The 17890-nt window shown below is 47.3% G+C and overlaps 1 protein-coding gene across 2 annotated transcripts; it reads left to right on the forward strand.

The window, feature by feature from the left end:
* Positions 1-9909: 9909 nt before the first annotated feature.
* On the forward strand, positions 9910-17076 carry Ube2l6 (ubiquitin conjugating enzyme E2 L6). Of its 2 annotated transcripts, XM_090347655.1 has the most exons (5): positions 9910-9996; positions 12805-12900; positions 15883-16069; positions 16458-16584; positions 16918-17076. In XM_090347655.1, exons 1-5 carry the CDS (start codon positions 9970-9972, stop codon positions 17027-17029), a joined length of 549 nt encoding a protein of 182 aa, XP_090203781.1. In that variant the 5' UTR covers positions 9910-9969; the 3' UTR covers positions 17030-17076. The 2 variants fall into 2 exon arrangements, with proteins under 2 accessions (XP_090203781.1, XP_090203782.1); XM_090347656.1 differs by having other exon boundaries at positions 16458-17010.
* Positions 17077-17890: the final 814 nt, after the last annotated feature.

The following is a 17890-nucleotide window of genomic DNA, read 5'->3' on the forward strand; positions in this document are numbered from 1 at the left end:
ACCTTCACTGAAAACACTGGGAGCAGAAATGTGTTTTGTGTTTGTTTTTGTTTGTTCTGGGTGTCACAGTAGGCCTGGCTGTGGGGCTTTCTGCTGGGACCCTGGCACATTTCCTTGCCTGTTGGGTACCTGGCTGTATGAACTGGCTGTGGCCAGATAAGATATGGGAAGCCCAGTTAAATTTGAAACAACAACAACAACACATTCTGTTCTAACTTTATCCCCCACACAATCTTGGAATATAATAATTTACTGTTACGTATCTGCAGGGGAAATTTAAGGGAACGTTCTGTGTGTGTGTGTGTGTGTGTGTGTGTGTGTGTGTGTGTGTGTGTGTGTTGCCAGTCCTGGGCTTGAGCTCAGAGTCTGAGCACTGTCCTTGGACTTTCTCAAGGATAGAGCTCTACCACTTGAGCCTCAGCACCATTTCCAGCTTTTTAATACGTATTTGGTACTGAAGAATTTGAACCCAGGTCTTTGTGCATGCGAGGCAAGCACCCTACCACTAGGCCAAACTCCTGGCAAACATTCTGTGTTTTATGTGCAGACTCTGACAATACAAGAGGGGTTTTTCAGATGACCTGACCAAGTCTGATATTCTGTGACCATTTTCCTACAAGACTGACCTCTAGCCTTCCTTGGTACATTCAGGAAAGTGCTGCTAACATCAGATCTATCTATCTATCTATCATCTATCTATCTAATCTATTGTTCCAGTCCTGGGCCTTAGACCCACTCAGGACCTGGGTGCTATTTGAGGTTTTTGGGTTTTTTTTCCTTTCAAGGTTGTACCACTTGGGCACAGTTCCACTTCTGGCTTTGTGATTGTTAATTGGAAATAAGAGTCTCATGGAGTTTCCAGTTTGGGCTGGCTTTGAACTGAGATGTCAGGTCTCAGCCTGCTGAATAGCCAGGATTATAGGTGTCAGCCACCAGCAAGGTCTGCTAATTGAAGCAGTAAAAAGTTGTACAGCTTTTTCAAGTAGCTCCATAAATTGGTGGCTTCGGAGGAAGTCTGAGCTGTGGATTCTAGGAGATGGATGTGCCAAACCAAAAGTGGGGTGACAGAAGACCTCCTCATTCACGGAGAGCCTACTATTTATGCCCAGCTTCGCATGACGCTTCTTCAATGGGTACTAATACTGATGCTATCTCAAATGAGTTTTTTTTTCCCTTTAATGAAGGCCAGGTACCTCTAATCCTAGATGCTAGGAAAACTGAAAGCTGAGGATCCAAGAGAAACAGGAAATTTTGGCAAGGCAATTTACTTTTGTTCAAAAGGGTGAAATACCATTACTCTACCTGGAGCTAGGCAGGCACAGAGGGCAGGCCAGTCGGCTAGGATTTTTTTTTTTTTTTGTCAGTCATGGGGCTTGAACTCTGGGCCTGGGCATTGTCCCAGACCTTTTCAGCACAAAGCTACTGCCCTATCCCTGGACCTGGGTGTTGTCCCTGAGTTCTTCAGCTCAAGGCTACCACTCTATCTCTTAAGCTACAGCACCACTTCCAGTTTTCTAGCAGTTAATTGGAGATAAGAGTCCCACTATCTATAGTGCCCTGGCTGGCTTTGAACCTTGATCTCAGCCTTGGGAGTAGCTAGGATTACAGGCCTGAGCCATGGTGCCCGGTTTCTGCTAGGGTTTTTATTCCTGCCCCTCCTTCTTGTCAAGGAGTTAGGCTCACATTCTAAGTGCAATTGATTGCCAAGATTAGATTAGAAAGCAAGCAGACTATTCTTTAATTTTTATTATTATTTATTTATTTTGCTGGTCCTGGGGCTTGAAATCTGGGCCTGGGCACTGTCCCTGAGCTCTTCAGAGCCAGTGCTCTACCATCTCAGCCACAGCGCCACTTTCTGTTTTCTGGTGGCTAATTGTTTTTTGGGGGGCCAGGCTGGCTTTGAACTGTGATCCTCGGATCTCAGCCTCCTGAGTAGGTAGGATTACAGCATGAGCCACTGGCTTAGTTTATTCTTTTAACACCTTTGACCCAAGATTCATATTTCTAACATGGCTGGCTGGTCACATACAGTACAGATAATAGTTCCCATTGAAGTGAAAAACCAAAGAATTCCAGGAAATACCAATACTATATGACAACAGCGCTTGGGTTTGACAGACTTTTTTTTCTTTCAGAAGTTAATCTAGCAAGTAAACTGTGAGACTGTTATCTCCAATTAACCACCAAATAAGCCAGAAGAGGAGCTGTGGTCAAGTGGTAGAGTACCAGCCTTGAGTGAAAAAGCTAAGGGACAGTGCCCAGGCTCTGAGTTCAAGTCCAAGTACTGGTACGTGCACCCACACACATGCATACACACATACACCGTAAGTCAGAAGATCACTGAATGTAGACCAAATCTGATTGCCTGTAAAATCATCATTATCACCACCATCATCATCATCATCATCATCATCATCATCATCAACAACAACAACAACATTGTTTTTGGTTGGTGTGGGGCTTGAATTCAGGAGCCTGGGTGCTGTCTCTGAGCCTCTTTGTGCTCAAGGCTAGTGCTCTACCACTTGAGCCACAGTGCCATTTTCTGTTTTTTGAGTGGTTCACTGGAGATAAGAGTCTTATGGGGACTTTGCTGCTTGGGCTAGCTTCAAACTATAATCCTTAGATCTCAACCTCCTGAATAGCTAGGATTACAGTTGTGAGCCACAGGTACCTGGCTTTATTTATGTTTGTAAGTTACTGGTATACACCTGGGCAAAACGAAGCAGATGGCAGAGTGAGCATCCTCACTCTGGGAATCTAATGCCTTGTAGACCAAAGCTTCAGGAGGGACAAGGAAAGATACAGCTGTTTTCTAGGCATTGAGCTGATCAACCTCTTTCAGTATCTTGGTTCTGGTGAAAGCTAGCTCTAACTGTGGACCTTCAGAGGGTGTCTGCTTTTTGTGGCACCTCGGGGGCTTGAGGAAGCTGGAGCTAAATGGTGGCATTATCAAGATCATTCAGGAATTTCCTTCTAGTACTATTCCTTTGTCCAATCAGTGTAGGGTTGTGAGTGTATCTTTCCCCAATTAGGGACAGGTCTAAGATTTCTGTGCCAGGAGAATCTTTCCTTTTGGGGGATGAAGAGGGATGAAGACATATTATGTTGGAGGTTGCATGAGCATTTCTCAGTGTTGGATGAGGTCTGAGTTCTCACTAAATCAACCTCCCTCCCACTCTCCTACACACTCCATCCAACAATTCCTTGCTTCCCTCCTAGTTCTGTTAGCCATCCATGGAGGTTTAGCAAATAAATGGTGGTGGAAGCAGCATGCATAGCTTCTAGGCCTGGCCTCCAGAAATCTTTCACACATGAACCTCTCTTGTCTTCTGCAACTGCTGCCCGAATAGTAATGTGCAGGTGCCCTGACAGCTGCACAGAGAAGATAAAGCAGTATCTGTCAGCCTTGGTGTCTAAATAACTTTGTGGAGAAGTTTTAGAGCTTGTCTGAGCTAGCTTCTCTTTAGAATGCACTGAAGTTTGGAGCGAGTTTTCATACTTGTTCATTTTAACTTCTATTTGCCCATCTTTCAGTTGGGTCATTACTTCCGATTTAGAAATGTTTATTACTTGTAGTCTTATGTTTTTAGTTATGAATCTTTGGTCAGTTGTATATGTATTTATTTATTGTAAATATATTCTATCTTGTGGTTTCTTTTTTCCACTCTGTTAGTACTATTTTTTGGAGAACAAATATTCACTGCAACCTGGTTAAATGAAGCACGTTCTCTCCCTCTCTCTCTCTCTCTCTCTCTCTCTCTCTCTCTCTCTCTCTCTCTCTCTCTCTCTCTCCCTCTCTCTCAATTATTTGTCGGTCATGGGTCTTGAACTCTGGGTCTGGGCGCTATCCCTGAGCTCTTCAGCTCAAGGCCACCCCTTGGGCCACAGTCACACTTCCCATTTTCTAGTGATTAATTGGAGATAAGAGTTCTTTTTTTTTGCCAGTCCTGGCACTTGTACTCAGGGCCTGAGCACTGTCCCTGGGCTTTCTCAAGGCTAGCACTCTACCACTTGATCCACACCACCACTGGCTTTTTCTGTGTATGGGGTACAGCAGAATCGAACCCAGCGCTTTGTGCATGCTAGGCAAGTATTCTACCACTAGGCCACAATCCAGGACCCAAGTCTCAGGTTCTTTAGTGCCCAGTTTGGCTTTGAACTGTGATCCTTAGATCTCAGCTTCCTGAGTAGCTAGGATTATAGGTGTGAGCCACTGCACCTGACTCACTCACTTGACGGTTTTTTAAGGGTATGGTATAAAGTAAGGAACAACTTCATTTTTGTGTGTGTGTCAATGTCAAATCTTGGCAACATCATTTATTTGTGTCTACTTTCCTCCTCCTTCTTTTTCCTCTTCTTTGTCTTTCTTCTCCTCTTTCTCATTTTGTTCCTTCTCGTCTTTCTTTAAATCCTAACAATGGAACCCAGGATCTTATACATGCTAGGCAAGCACTCCCTTCTGAGCTATCTCCCCAGCTCACTTTCTGCAGTGTGTGTGTGTGTGTGTGTGTGTGTGTGTGTGTGTGTGTGTGCACGTGCATGCAAACTGGCACTGGAACTTGAACTCAAGACCTCGTATGTGCTCTCCCTTGCTTACTTTGTCCAGAGCTAACACTGTACCAATTGAGCTGCAGCTCCATTTCCTGCCTTTTCCTACTTCATTCGACAGACTTCTGTCCAGGCTGGCTCTGGAACCTCGATCTTTAGATCTCAGCTTCCGGAGTAGCTGAGATTACAGGTGTGAACCACTTGGGGTGCAGCTACTTTCTGCAACTCTTGAGCCCAACCCTACAGCCGTATATATTTAAGACCAGTGTATCAGATTCCACAGAATAAGACATAACTAGATTAAAATGTTGAATCACACACTCACTGGTGTCACTTGCTGACTTCGGCAGTGGCTGAGGGCTCCTGGGAGGCACTAAAGGAGCTGTCCTGTGTTGTGGTCAGACTTCTTACCTGTCTCGTGGGAGATTTAGACTCGGCTTCTAGTGCAACTTCTGGTAAACACCCAGCACTCAGTAGATATTCGTTCAACAACTGAGTGGGCGAGGTCAGTTGATATTGACCATAAGGACACAGATTACAATGCCCATCTGTGCCTTCTAGAAATTTCTTTCTCCTACACAGCCATCTGGCGGGGAGCTGTCAGGAGGCTGGTGGTGCCTGTTACCTCCGTTAAGTAGATGATAAGAACAATCAAGAAGAGTTATTTTGTGATAACACAAGGTTATTACAGGAAAATGGGGCAGGAAGAGAGACTGGGAGACCGCCCCCAAATTCCATATGAGTTTTACCTATGTATTAATGGGAAGCAATCACTTTGCAAAAACAACCAAATAAACATTACAAAATGGGGCTAGAGATCTGGCTGCCTGATGAAAGAGGTCTTGGTACTTTTCACCTAGCCTCACTGAACATAGTACGTTTTTGGTGAGGGGAGAGAAAGAGGTAACGATTGGGTTGAAATTCAGGGCATCACTTCTGACTCTTTTTTTTTTTTTTTCTGATTAATTGGAGATAAGAGTCGCATTGACTTCCGTGCCCTCACTGCCTTTGGACTTCAGTCCTCAGATATCAGCCTCCTTAGCAGCTAGGCTGATCTGTGGGCCCTCAACATTCATGTATTCTACTTCAAAGCTTCCTCTAATAAGATATGGCAGCCTGACTGGAAAAAGATTTTTCTTCTTTTTTTTTGCCTGGCTTTCCCTGATGTTTTGGAAAGTGATATTTCTGAAAGAAACCAAAAAGTTTCCTCACAGGAGCCTCCGCAGCGCCCAGGATTTGTCAAGAGAGGCTGTGGGGTAACTCAGGAACTTCCCACATCCTCATGGAGAAGGGCCAAGGCCACCTCCTGAGGAGGGGGGGACGGTCCCATTCAGGAGACCATGCCGGCAGAGTTGCTTCATCACAAGGTGTCCTGAAGGGCACCGTGGCTGTGGAATTTTAGTTCCTGCTCTATGAGGAGTCAGATCCTAGGCCTCAGGCTCCACTCTAATATTTACTTTCATATGGTTTGCTTTCCTATACTCTTATTTACTTTTTTTTTTTTTTTTTTTTTTTGCCAGTCCTGGGCATGAGCTTTGGATCTGTGCAGTGTCCTTGGACTTTCTCAAGGCTAGAGCTCTACCACTTGAACCTCAGCACTACTTCTGGCTTTTTTTTATGTATGTGGTACCAAGGAATCGAACCCAGATCTTCCTGCATGCTAGGCAAGCACTCTACCACTAGACCAAACTCCCAGCCCCTCTTATTTACTTTTGTATGGTTTAATGAATTCCTTTTGTTTACTGGAATACACTGCTAAGGACAGGACGCTTGACATCTCTATAAATGGAAAATCAATAGCCTTCGCCACAAATAGAATGAATCTAGGCCGACTCATCCCAGAGACTGGAGCCCAGGGTACTTTCAGGGACCTTGGAACAATTTAAAATTTTATTAAAATCAGGGGGGAAAGTCTGTGAGATTCTTAGCTCCAAGTAATCGCTAAACATTTGGAAGTAGAGGTATGTGTGGCTCAAGTGCAAGACGGGGGGGGGGTGGAATAGAAGATCCAGGTGCCATTGGCTAATAACTGTAATCCTATTTACTCAGGCGGCTGAGATCTGATGTTCGAGATTCAAAGGCAGCCTGGGTAGAAAATATGTGATACTCTTCTGTCTGATAAACTACCAATAGGCCAGGGGTAAAGCTGTGGCTCAAGTGATAGAATGCTAGCCTTGAGCAACAGAGCTCAGGTACAAGCATCTAGGACCTGAGGTCAAGCTCCAAGACTGGCACACTCATTCACTCACTCACACCCCCCCCACACACACAATTAGAAGAGAAAAATACGCTAATAGTGAGTATAAATTAATGAATACAGTCAGAAATATATTTTTATTGGTACTATCATAATCATAAAATATTGATTAAGGAATTTTTAATGGAGGAAGGGACCCATCAAGGACAAAGTGCTCCTGAAACTCAGCAAACAGCTTTAGGATTCATGTAGCTATAATATAAACACAATGAGGGCTGGGAGTTTGGCCTAGTGGAAAAAGTGCTTGCCTAGCATGCACGAAGACGCAGGTTCAATTCCTCAGTACCAATTCCTCAGATTTCTAGCTACTCAAGTGGCTGAAATCTGGGCTAGGAGTTTGACCTAGTGGTAGAGTGCTTGCCTAGAATGTACGAAGACCCAGGTCTAATTCCTCAGTACCAAATACATAGAAGAAAAGCCAGAACTGGTGCTGAGGCTCAAGTGGTAGAGCTCTAGTCTTGAGAAAGCCCAAGGACAGTGCTCAGGCCCTGAGCCCAACCCCAGGATTGGCAAAAATAAAAATAAAATAAGATAAACACAATGAAAACTAGCAATTTTGCCTGATAAAATCTATAGTTAAAATTCCCCTTTCTCTCTCCTTTTTAAAAATAGAGATTAACACCATGGCTCCATTTCTGGCTTTTTGTGGTTAATTGGAGATAAGAGTCTTTCAGACTTTTCTTCCTGAAATGGCTTTCAACCATGATCCTCAGACCTCAGCCTCCTGAGTAGCTAGCTAGCATTACAGGCGTGAGCCACTGGCGTCCAGCTGCCTTGGTTATATTTGAGGTAAGGTCTCCTTTTATGCATAGGCCATCCTGGGCTGACAGTCTCAAGAACTATTATGACTAGCCTCACCCATGCCTGAAATCTTTTGTTCACTGCTTTCCAAATACTTAGGATTACAGATCTGAGCCACTGTGTATCACTTGTGGTGTTTATTTTGAATCAGGGCTTGAACTCAGAACCTGGGCACTATGACTCTGAGCTTTTTTGGCTCTAGTATTTGAGCTATAGCTCCACTTCTAGCTTTTTGGTAGTTAATTGGAAATATAAGACTCACAGATTTTTCTGCCCATCCTGGCTCTGAATTGTAATCCTCAGATTTCAGCCACCAGTTTCTAAACACCTCATCCATCTTCCCTTCCAGGGAGACTAATCTCATGGACTTATTTATTTATTTATTTTGTCAATAGGTCTTGGGACTTGAACTCTGGGCCTGGGCATTGTCCCTGAGCATTTCAGCTCAAGGCTACCCACCCTATCACTTGAGCTACAGTGCCACTTCCTCATGGACTTATTTTTACCCAGACTGCCTTGGCATCATGATCTTCTCAGTCTCAGCCCTCGACATAGTTTAGGGTGACAGGTGTGGTGCACTGCACCCAGCTATGGGTCGAGAAGGGTGTCTGACTCCACACTAGCAAGCATTTTGCCTCCTCATAAACGGCCATCTTGCCTTCTGGAAACAACATCTTCTCCTGCTCTCACTTGAGCTCATGTATCATGTGCTGTGTCACTTGGGAATTCTCTGCCTTCCAGAAACCTCTGACCCTCTGTGCATCAGGATCAAGTGACTTTTCTCCATGGTACCAGGGGAGTTTCTAAGTCATCATTACAAAGGCAGAGGTTGAATTCTCCCCACTCCCTTTCTGAGAGCTCTTGAGAGTGAGGGGGAGAGACAGGTACCCTACTTTCTCATCCTGGTGTGCTCTGAAGGCAGAGCTTAGCTCTCAATGAGAAATGCTCGTTAATGGACACTGTTGACCACAGATGAGTTCATTAATATGTATGTGAGAGGTCTGCCAACAGAGGCTGTACATTACTGGCAAGTTAGACGGTGTCTAGGTAAAGTCTGCTGAATTTAATTAAACTGAGCAGAGAGGTCATTTGGTTCCAGGACATTTAGGCAAAAACCACTGGGCAAAAAGTACGAGGTCAGAACTAGAATTCAAAATACAGTGATTTGGGCCAAGAGCCCACACCTATGATCATAGCTCCTCAGGAGGCTAAGACTGAAGATCATGGTTTGAAGCCATTCTAAGCACAAAAGTCCTGGAGACTCTTATCACCAATTAACCACCTAAAAGCTGGAAGCGGAACTGTGGCTCAAGTGGTACAGGAGTACCCCAGAGCAAAAGAAGCTCAAGGACAGCACCCAGGCCCTGAGCTCAAGCCCCAGGACGAGCAAACTAAACAAAACAAACCACTTGATTCTGAGCCTGAAAAGGGGCGGGGAGAGAAAGAAAGACGTGATCCTAATTTCATCATTGCCTGGAAATTCTCTCCAAGATGTCAGCACTGGAGGAAGCAGTCTCTGTCCGTGCCCAGCTTCTGGCTGGATGGGGGTGCGTGGTACGGCCGCAGATGGGTAACGAAGTGCTGGGGAGATGAACAAAGCTCAGGGTTTTACAGCTCCCTACGTGGTAGGCGCTTACGCTTACCAACGGCTCACCGAGCCCCAAAAGTTGAATGACTGGGTCCAACAGCGCCCTCTTGGGGCGTCCTGCACCAGGCAGCCGGTTCCACCAGGCAATGCTGGGCAGCACAAAGGAGCCCCGACTGCAGAAGAAGGGGTCCTGGGAGGGCCACCCCCCACCGCGCTCGATCTGGGGATGGGTCACGGACCCCGACATCGGCCAGGGACCTGCTCAGGGCGTCTGGGAATCTGCCTGGAGGAGGGGCCGCCCCCGATGGCGGGGTTCGGGAGCTGCGCGCGCATCCCAAGCAATCCCGGCTGTGACAGACAGAAGAGAGCGTCCAGCGTGGCCACTCGCGGGGACTGAGCTTGGAGGTGCACACCCCAGCCCGGGGTACGGAACCTCCCACCCTCCCCCAGGGATCAGGCCCTCCAAGGCCCAGTCACCCCGGACAAAGTGTGCAAGGTCCCTGGGTCTGAGACCCGTCACGTCCAGGACTCCAGCTTTCCGCCAGAGAGGGGTCCGCGCAGGTGCAGTGCAGAGTGGGCGGGGTCGTGGGGGCGTGGCCACGGGAGGAGGAGCCCTGAATGAGTCACAGGGTGTGGGCGCGTCCATAGTGCGGTGTGGGCGGGGTTTAAGGAGACGTGGCCGTGGGGGCGTGGCCCCGGGGGCGTGGCCCAGGGTGTCAGTAGTGCCGGGTTTGCAGGTCGTCGTTGGTACCCCAACCTCTGTCCTATCGTGATGTCGGCCAGCAAGCGAGTGGCAAAGGTAACTGCGTGTTGCACGACCCCCTTTCTCGGGGCACCCCCTCCGCGGCTGTCTGAGCGCGTTTACTTGTCTGGGCACCCCTGGGTGCCTGCCCTGTCCTCAGGGGAAGGGGGAACGCCCCCTGAGGCGAACTGGGGGTGGGAGGGCAGGGAGAGAGGGGCGTAGAGTGAAAATGTCTGTAGCTACTCCCCTCCTCCCGGGCTAGGCTGGGACAACAATGATCCAAGTCTCCCCAGACGAGTTTCAGTTTCACTTTTGCCCTAAACTTGGGGCGACAGGAGCTGGTAGGGCTACTTCTCTAGTGTCCGCTCGGTGCCAGGCGTTCAGTTCCACCGTATGGAAGGGAAGGGGGGTTATGTACCCAGATACTGGGACAAGGCCTTTATCCCAAAGGTTGTCACCAACATTACTAGAGCCTCCTCCCGTTTCTGGAAGGGGGGGGTGATTAGGATATGTGTGTAGGAGAGTTGGGAGTAATATTCCTTGCGATTTTGTTTTGTTTTAGAAACTATATAGGGCAGGCCTAGAAGGCTTCCTGGAGTAGGTGACCTGCATTCCTTATCCACGCTGAACGGAGGCTTACTTTGTAGTGGCCCAGTGCCACCTCCAGAGGAGCAGAGATAAACAAAAATGGAAGTCCTGGTTGCGTTTTCATTCCTATTGAGGACATTATTTGAAATAAGATTTGGAGAGCTGGAGGTGGTCATTGCTCCCAGGAAGTGGGAAAACCTAGGATGTCTGGAAGACAAAGAATGTGGTCAGGATTAGAGTTGGATTGGGGAGGGGGACAATCCTCCTGAGATGAAGCTGGCAACCCCTCACACACACCCCACTGGCTTTGAATCTGCAGAAGGAAGTGGGGGGGGGGGGACGCAGGGGAAAATGCTGCCTGGGGCTGAGATGTCACCAGCTGCTCAGCCCAGAATTGCGATCTGGAAGTTAGTGCAAAATCAGGCAGCGCTTTCCTAGCATGTGAGAATGAGATGAGACTGGCAATCACTGCTCCAGCACATTCAAGTGTCAGGCAGTGTATGTGAGTTATTTCCTCTAGTTCTCACAGCAAACCTGTGAGATAAATAGCTTCTGTTTTACAGGTAAGGAAATGAAGAGAGGATACTCAGCTGTCCACGGTCAGTCAGTAAGGCACGAGCTCATCTGGGATCAGAGCTCAGTCTCTTTCATTTTCTGTTTCCTAGCTGGTCTTGGGAAAGAGCTCTGTCCCAGCTTCTGTTTCCAAATCCCCGGGCTTTGGGAAAGGGGAAGAAAACCAAGTTTGAATAAAGGAAGAGTCCATTCCAGATCATCTTCATTCAGCCCTGGGCTTCATTCTTTCCAGAGAGTCACAATCATACTGAAACCAGGACTTAGCATCGCAGACACTGGCTCTAGCTTAGGGCAGCAGTTCATGAACTAGAGGCAATAGAAAGAAACAGCTTGCTGTTGTGAGCAGAGTTTGAATACAGGCTGGGAGATTGAGGTGATGTGGGGGTGTTTATGTGTTGGGGAAAGGGAAGAAAGTTCAAGTGGTCCACAGAGATAAAGGATCCCTCCCCAAGTAAAACTGCAGAGTTGAAAAACTTTCTGCCTTTGCTTACACCAAGCTTCTCCACCTCATCGACTGGACATTTGGGGCCAGAAAAATGTGTGGTTTGGGCTGGGAATGTGGCGTAGTGGTAGACTGCTTGCCTAGCATGTATGAAGGCCTGGGCTTGATTCCTCAGTACCACATGTTCAGGAAAAAGTCAGAAGTAGTACTGTAAATCAGGTGATAGAGTGCTAGCCTTCAGCAAAAGCAGCTCAGGGACAGTGTTCAGCCTTGAGTTCAAGCCCCAGGACTGGTACAAAAAAATCTTTTTTGGGGGGTGGGGCTGGGAATTTGGCCTAGTATGGCATGTACAGAATTCCGGGTTCGATTCCTCAGTACCACATACATAGGAAAAAAAAAAGCCAGAAATGGTGCCGTGGCCCAAGTGGTAGAGCTCTAGTCTTGAGAAAGCCTAAGGATAGCACTCAGGTCCTGAGTTCAAGCCCCAGGACTGGCAAAAAAAAATCTTTTTGTTGTTGTTGATATTTGTTTTTTGTATGTGTACCCATTCTGGGGCTTAAATTCAGAACCTGTCTGGGGACTGTCCCTTAGCTTTTTTTTTTTTCTTCAAGGCTGATGGTCTACCACTTGAGCCACAGCTCCACTTCTGGCATTTTGAGGGTTAGAGCTAAGAGTCTCAGGGACTTTATTGCCTGGGTTGTTTTTGAACTGAGATGCTCAGATCTCACCTGAGTAGGGAGGATTACAGCCAGAAGCCACCGGTGCTCTTCTGGTCAGCTCCGTTTAAGCCACACTCCCTGTGGTGGGCTCACATCTTGACGCATCACAATGTTCCAAGCATGTTAAAGGCCCTGTGAGGGCTAGGGATGAATCTCAGGGGTATAGAACTTGCCTGGTATGCTGGGTTCCATCTCCAACACTGAATGAAGAAATGAAGTAAATGAATGAATGAATACCACAAACCTCTGGGTGATCCTGCAGTGAAGCAAGCTGATCGTTTGAAGTTTTCTCAAATGTTCTTGCCCATGGAACTCTTTTCCTGTGGTCACTGTGAACCTTCTGTGGGACAACTGTACCTGAGTTGTCCTAACTGGGTCCCTCACCTTGGTGTCTCTGTGCTTCTCTACAAAGTGGACTTCTATCCACTCTGAAGATCCCATCTCACTGTGTGCAGCCTCTGTAAAGGCCCTCTGCTCCCACTCCCCAGCGCACATCCACCCGTGACTATGTCATCCCCTCACCCTTTACCGTGCCCCCTACAGGAGCTGGAGGCCCTGCAAGAGGCACTTCCCCCGTATCTGAGAGACCTGTCCAGTGATAGAGCCAATGTCCTGGTGTGGCATGTACTCCTGCTGCCTGTGAGTGTCCCTGGGGTGGTGGCTTGGATGTGGGGAGACTTAGGAACTGGGCAAGAATTTCTTCTGCCTTAGAGTCCCTTTCATGGAGGTTGGTGGTGGTGATGAAGAAAGCAGGCGTGGTGATGGGCTCGCATGGGTACAGTGCTGTATTCCCACAGGCAGAGTGATGTGCTTTCCAGGGACTGGGGACGGGGAGGCATAGAAAGATCACTTGAGTCCCAGAGATGGAGGCTAAGCCGAGCAACAGAGCAAGACCATCTGTGAGAAAGCTTTCTTTGACCTTTGTTAAGCGTAGGCCTGACCTCCGGTGCCAGGCGCTGGTCCAATCTGTTCCCTAAACTTGAAATGTATTTTATTTTACCAAATTAGTGAGCCATTAGTGGGAAATGGTGAAAGGGAGTAGAGTTTCAGTACAGGGGCATTCTGTGCTCAATATCCAGCGTTTGGAACCCACTTTTCTATTTTATACCCATGAGATTCGACTATTCATAGTACCTACCCTAAAGATAAAGAGTACATTTCTTTTTGAACAATGTTATCCCTTCCTCATTCTCTCTGTCATCTTTATCTTTACTTAGCATGTCTTTTGTGTCTCCAGTGTCATAACATGTATTAGAATTTTATTCCTTATTTTTCTTTTTTTTTTTTTGCCAGTCCTGGGACTTGAACATTGTCCTTGGGCTTTCTCAAGGCTAGAGTTTTATTACTTGAGTCACAGCACCACTTCCATCTTTTTTCTATGTGGTATAGAGGAACTGAACCTGGGTCTCTGCACATGCTAGGCAAGTACTCTATCACTAGGCCACAGTCTAGCCTTCATTCTTTTGTTTGTTTGTTTTTTTCTGCCAGTACTGGGGCTTGAACTCAGGACCTGGGTGCTGTCCCTGAGCTTTTGTTCTCAAGGCTAGTGTTCTATCACTTGAGCCACTGCTCCTTCTCGATTTTCTTTTTGTGTGTGTGCTCAATTAGAGATAAGAGTTTCACTGACTTTCCTTCCCTGGCTGGCTTTGAAACATGATCCTCTGATTTTAGCCTCCTGAGTAGCTAGTGAGTAGCTAGGATTACAGGAGGGAGCCACCAGCACCAGGTTAATTTCATTCCTTTTAAAAAGGTAATCTTCCTTTGCACATACACACACACACAACCACATTCTATTTGTTCATCTTCTGATACATGGCTACTCTCCTCCTTTTGGCCATAGTGAATGCTCCTGTTGTGTGAACCCTATTATGCAGATACCAGTTGTGGCCCTGCTTCAGTTCCTTTGGGAATATACCTGGAAGTGGGAATGCTGGCTCACCCAGCAATTCTGTTTCCTATTTTGAGGAATTGCTATACAGTCTTCTAAAGCAGTGGTATCCTTTTACACAACCCAGTGTTCTTAGAATTTCCTCATTTGCTATATTTCCTGTCTCACCCTTCACCACGACTTCATCTCCGCTTGTTCATTATTCTCAAAAAGAGCCAGTGGACTACACTGCTGGTGGGAGTGCAAACTTGTTCAACCACTATGGAAAGCAGGATGGCAGTTCCTCAAAAGTCTAAACATAGAGCTCCCCTATGACCCAGCAATTCCACTACTAGGCATTTACCCAATCATCCAGAAACAAGGACATACTAAATCCACTAGCACAACGATGTTCATTCCAGCACTATTCACCATAGCAAAGATATGGAACCAACCCAGATGCCCCTCAGTTGATGAGTGGATCAACAAGATGTGGTACACATTGTACACAATGGAATTCTATGCTGCTGTCAGAAAGAACGACATCACCCCATTTGTTAGGAAATGGAAAGACTTAGAAAAAAATCATATTAAGTGAAGTAAGCCAGACTCAAAGGAACTTAGGCTCAATGGTTTCCCTCATTTGTCATAATCAGTAGAAACCTTGGGCTCTCCTAGCAGAGATTTGCAATAGAGTAAAACCTAGATACATAAGGCCATATAGTATGATGCTAAATGAAAGGACCTCTAGGGTATAGAAACAAAAGCCATATAATGAATGATTGTTGTCTTTATTGTACTATGTTATCTCTCATCTCCTTTGCTGTCCCTTGGTTATCTCATAGTGTTACAGTATCCCACTTTGTTACCTGATATATCGGATATATTTGTATTTGGTTATTTGAAATTGGATAGGGAAGGGGGGGAAAACAAGATGAGGGGTGGGGTTGGGGGAAATAGGGATCAAGACATGTGAAAGGGTATCAATGTATGTGAATTAATGCACCTCCTATCTGGCAAATATCATGTAACCTTTCTATTAATTACAATAAAAAATATGAAAAAAAGAGCCAGTGGCTCACACCTGTTACTCAGGAGGCTGAGATATGAGGACTGCAGTTCAAAGCCAGCCCAGGCAGAAAAGTCCCCATGAGACTTATCTCCAATTAACCACTCAAAAAACCCAGAAGTAGCACTGTGGCTCAAGTGGTAGAGCACTAGCCTTGAGGTTCAGGGACATTGCCCAGGTCCTGAGTTCAAGCCTAACAACTGAAGGAAAAAAAGAGCTGGTGCAGGTATAGACTGAGATCTGAGGATGGTGGTTTAAAGTCAGCTTAGGCAGGAAAGTCTGTGTGAACCTTTAAAATGCCAGAAGTGGAGCTGTGGCTCAAGTGGTAAGAGTGCCAGCTTTGAACAGAAAAAGCTAAAGGACAGTTCCCAGGCACTGAGTTCAAACTCCAATACCCAAACAAAACAAGATGGTCAGTCCTTCTGACCATAATTTCAGAAAGACTTTAGGCCTGAGATGATGCTAAGAGCTTAACTCTTGACCCTACCACTAACCCATCTGACTGCCCAGTACATGCGGGTGCCCTCCTCTTCCCAGCCCTTGATCTTCCTGGGAATAGAGCCATGGAGGCCTGGGACCCTGTGCTGGGAAAGGCGGAAGGCCAGACCAAGGTTCTCAGAGAAAGGTGACTTTCCACAGCAGCTGTGCCTCAGGGCAGCTCTCAACCATGTCTCTTGTCTCACAGGAGCAACCTCCCTACCACCTCAAGGCCTTCCGTCTGCGCATTAACTTCCCAGAGGAATATCCATTGAAGCCCCCCATGATCAAGTTCACCACTAAGATCTACCACCCCAATGTGGACGAGAATGGGCAGGTTTGCCTGCCCCTCATCAGCAATGCAAATTGGAATCCTTACACCAAGATCTGCCAAGGTGGGGCCAGGATAGATGCTAGGTGGGGTTACTGGATGGGAGTGGCACAAAAGAAAGCCAGGCCAGAGGCACAGCTCAAGTAGTAGTACATCACCAAAGAAGCCAGTCCCCTGAATTCAAGCTCCAGTACCAGAACCCAAGCATCCAAACCCCCCAGAAACGAACAACAACAACAAAACCCTCATTTCTCACAGAAGCCTCTCTGAAACATGAAGACAGTTGTTTCAAAACTCCTGATGTAAGGAGTTGAGCCTCTGGGTCTCGGCACAGGGTCCTGATTTGGTCCTACAGAGAGCCATGGAGGAGTGGGAGGGTCTGGGAATCTGGGAGTGGGCAGTCCCCACTGCCCAGTCTTGTCCTGATGTCCTTCCCTGTCCTCTGTCCCCAGTCTTGGAGACCCTCAATGTGCTGGTGAACAATCCAGATCTGAGAGAGCCTGTGCGGCTAGAACTCGCAGACCTGCTAGCCCAGAACCCGGAGCTGTTCAGGAAGAAGGCTGAGGAGTTCACCCTCCAGTATGGAGAGAGTCTGCCTTCCTGAATGCACTGCTGAGCCTCCCTGTCCTGCCTCCTCTGCCTGGTGGAGGGATATGACAGTCCAAGTGGCCAGGACTCCTTGGTGGCCCATTCCCTGTTCACATTCTCCCTGGGGTGGGGTGGGGTACCCGACCATGGGGTGGGGGAGGGGATACAGGCCTGGGTATGACGCATGCATCATCCCTTGGTTACCTGACCACAGGTGTGCCTTTCCCACTCACACAGCCACAGTTTAGTTTGTAAAGCAGCAGGCCAGCCAGGCCACCTTCTAGGCCAACTTGGAAGACACCGGAATTTCCCTCCCCCTCCTAGGGTACTGGGAAGGAAGGGAGAGATGTGGACAGGGTGCAGGAGACGTGGAGATCTTCCAAGTTCCCAGGTGGGCTCGGAGACAGGATCTACACGGATCACAAGAAGACTCTGACTCTGTGGAGTGCCAGTCCTGGGGACCTGCTGTGCCCCCCAGCTTCTGGTCTGCACTTGTCTGGTCTTGAAAGCCAGAGATGAATTCTGGACATGGTCTGAGTCTTTGTTGATAGAGGGCTGGGGATGCCACTGCCAGCTAACAACATATGACCTTGGCTTTCAGAAGTCTGTGGGCAGATCACCCCTGGAAAGGTCCCCCACAGGTAACACCGCCACTTTATTTTATTTGCCAGTTGTGGGGCTTTAGCTCAGGGCCTGAGCACTGTCTTTGGACTTTTTTCTCAAGGCTAGAGCTCTACCATTTGAGCCACAGCATCACTACCAGCTTTTTTCTGTTATGTGGTATCGAGGAATTGAACCCCGGTCTTCGTGCATGCCAGGCAAGCACTCTACCACTAGGCCAAACTCCTGGCCCAACACCACTGCTTTATAAATGAGGAACTGAGGACCTCAGTGGATGGCTGTGTCCACTCTGACACTCGTACAGTCCTCCATGGCCTGCCTGGGTTGTCTATTTGTTGTTTATCATGATTTTTTTTTTATCAACCACCAGATAAAGTAGCAGATAAAGCCAGGCTGGGTCATTAGCTGGAAATAATAACCTGCCCCGGGGTCCTTACCATGATGGGCAAGGGAATGAGACAAACAAACCAAAACTACAGCCAGTCTTGGAGGGAGTTCATTGAACGGGGCAGAATGTTCTGGTGGCTCCTAGAAGCCACTGGAAAACTGCTACTAGCTGTATAGAGACAAAAAGTGGGGCAGAAAAAGAGAGAGGGGGGGGGGAGATTGACAGGGGAAAGAAATCAGCACAACTTTGGGGCCAGGAGTATGGCTTAGTGGTAGAGTGTTTGCCTAG

This window comes from Megascapheus bottae, chromosome 16 (assembly GCF_031878675.1).
Source record: "Megascapheus bottae isolate mThoBot1 chromosome 16, mThoBot2.hap1, whole genome shotgun sequence".
NCBI classification, from domain to species: domain Eukaryota; kingdom Metazoa; phylum Chordata; class Mammalia; order Rodentia; family Geomyidae; genus Megascapheus; species Megascapheus bottae.

Excerpts from the sequence above, each read along its gene's own strand:
- Ube2l6 (XM_090347655.1), top strand. The coding sequence starts at position 9,970 with ATGTCGGCCAGCAAGCGAGTGGCAAAG. Across the intron at positions 9,997-12,804 it reads CCAGCAAGCGAGTGGCAAAG|GAGCTGGAGGCCCTGCAAGA; the intron begins GTAACTGCGTGT and ends TGCCCCCTACAG. Across the intron at positions 16,585-16,917 it reads GCTGAGGAGTTCACCCTCCA|GGTACTGGGAAGGAAGGGAG; the intron begins GTATGGAGAGAG and ends TCCCCCTCCTAG.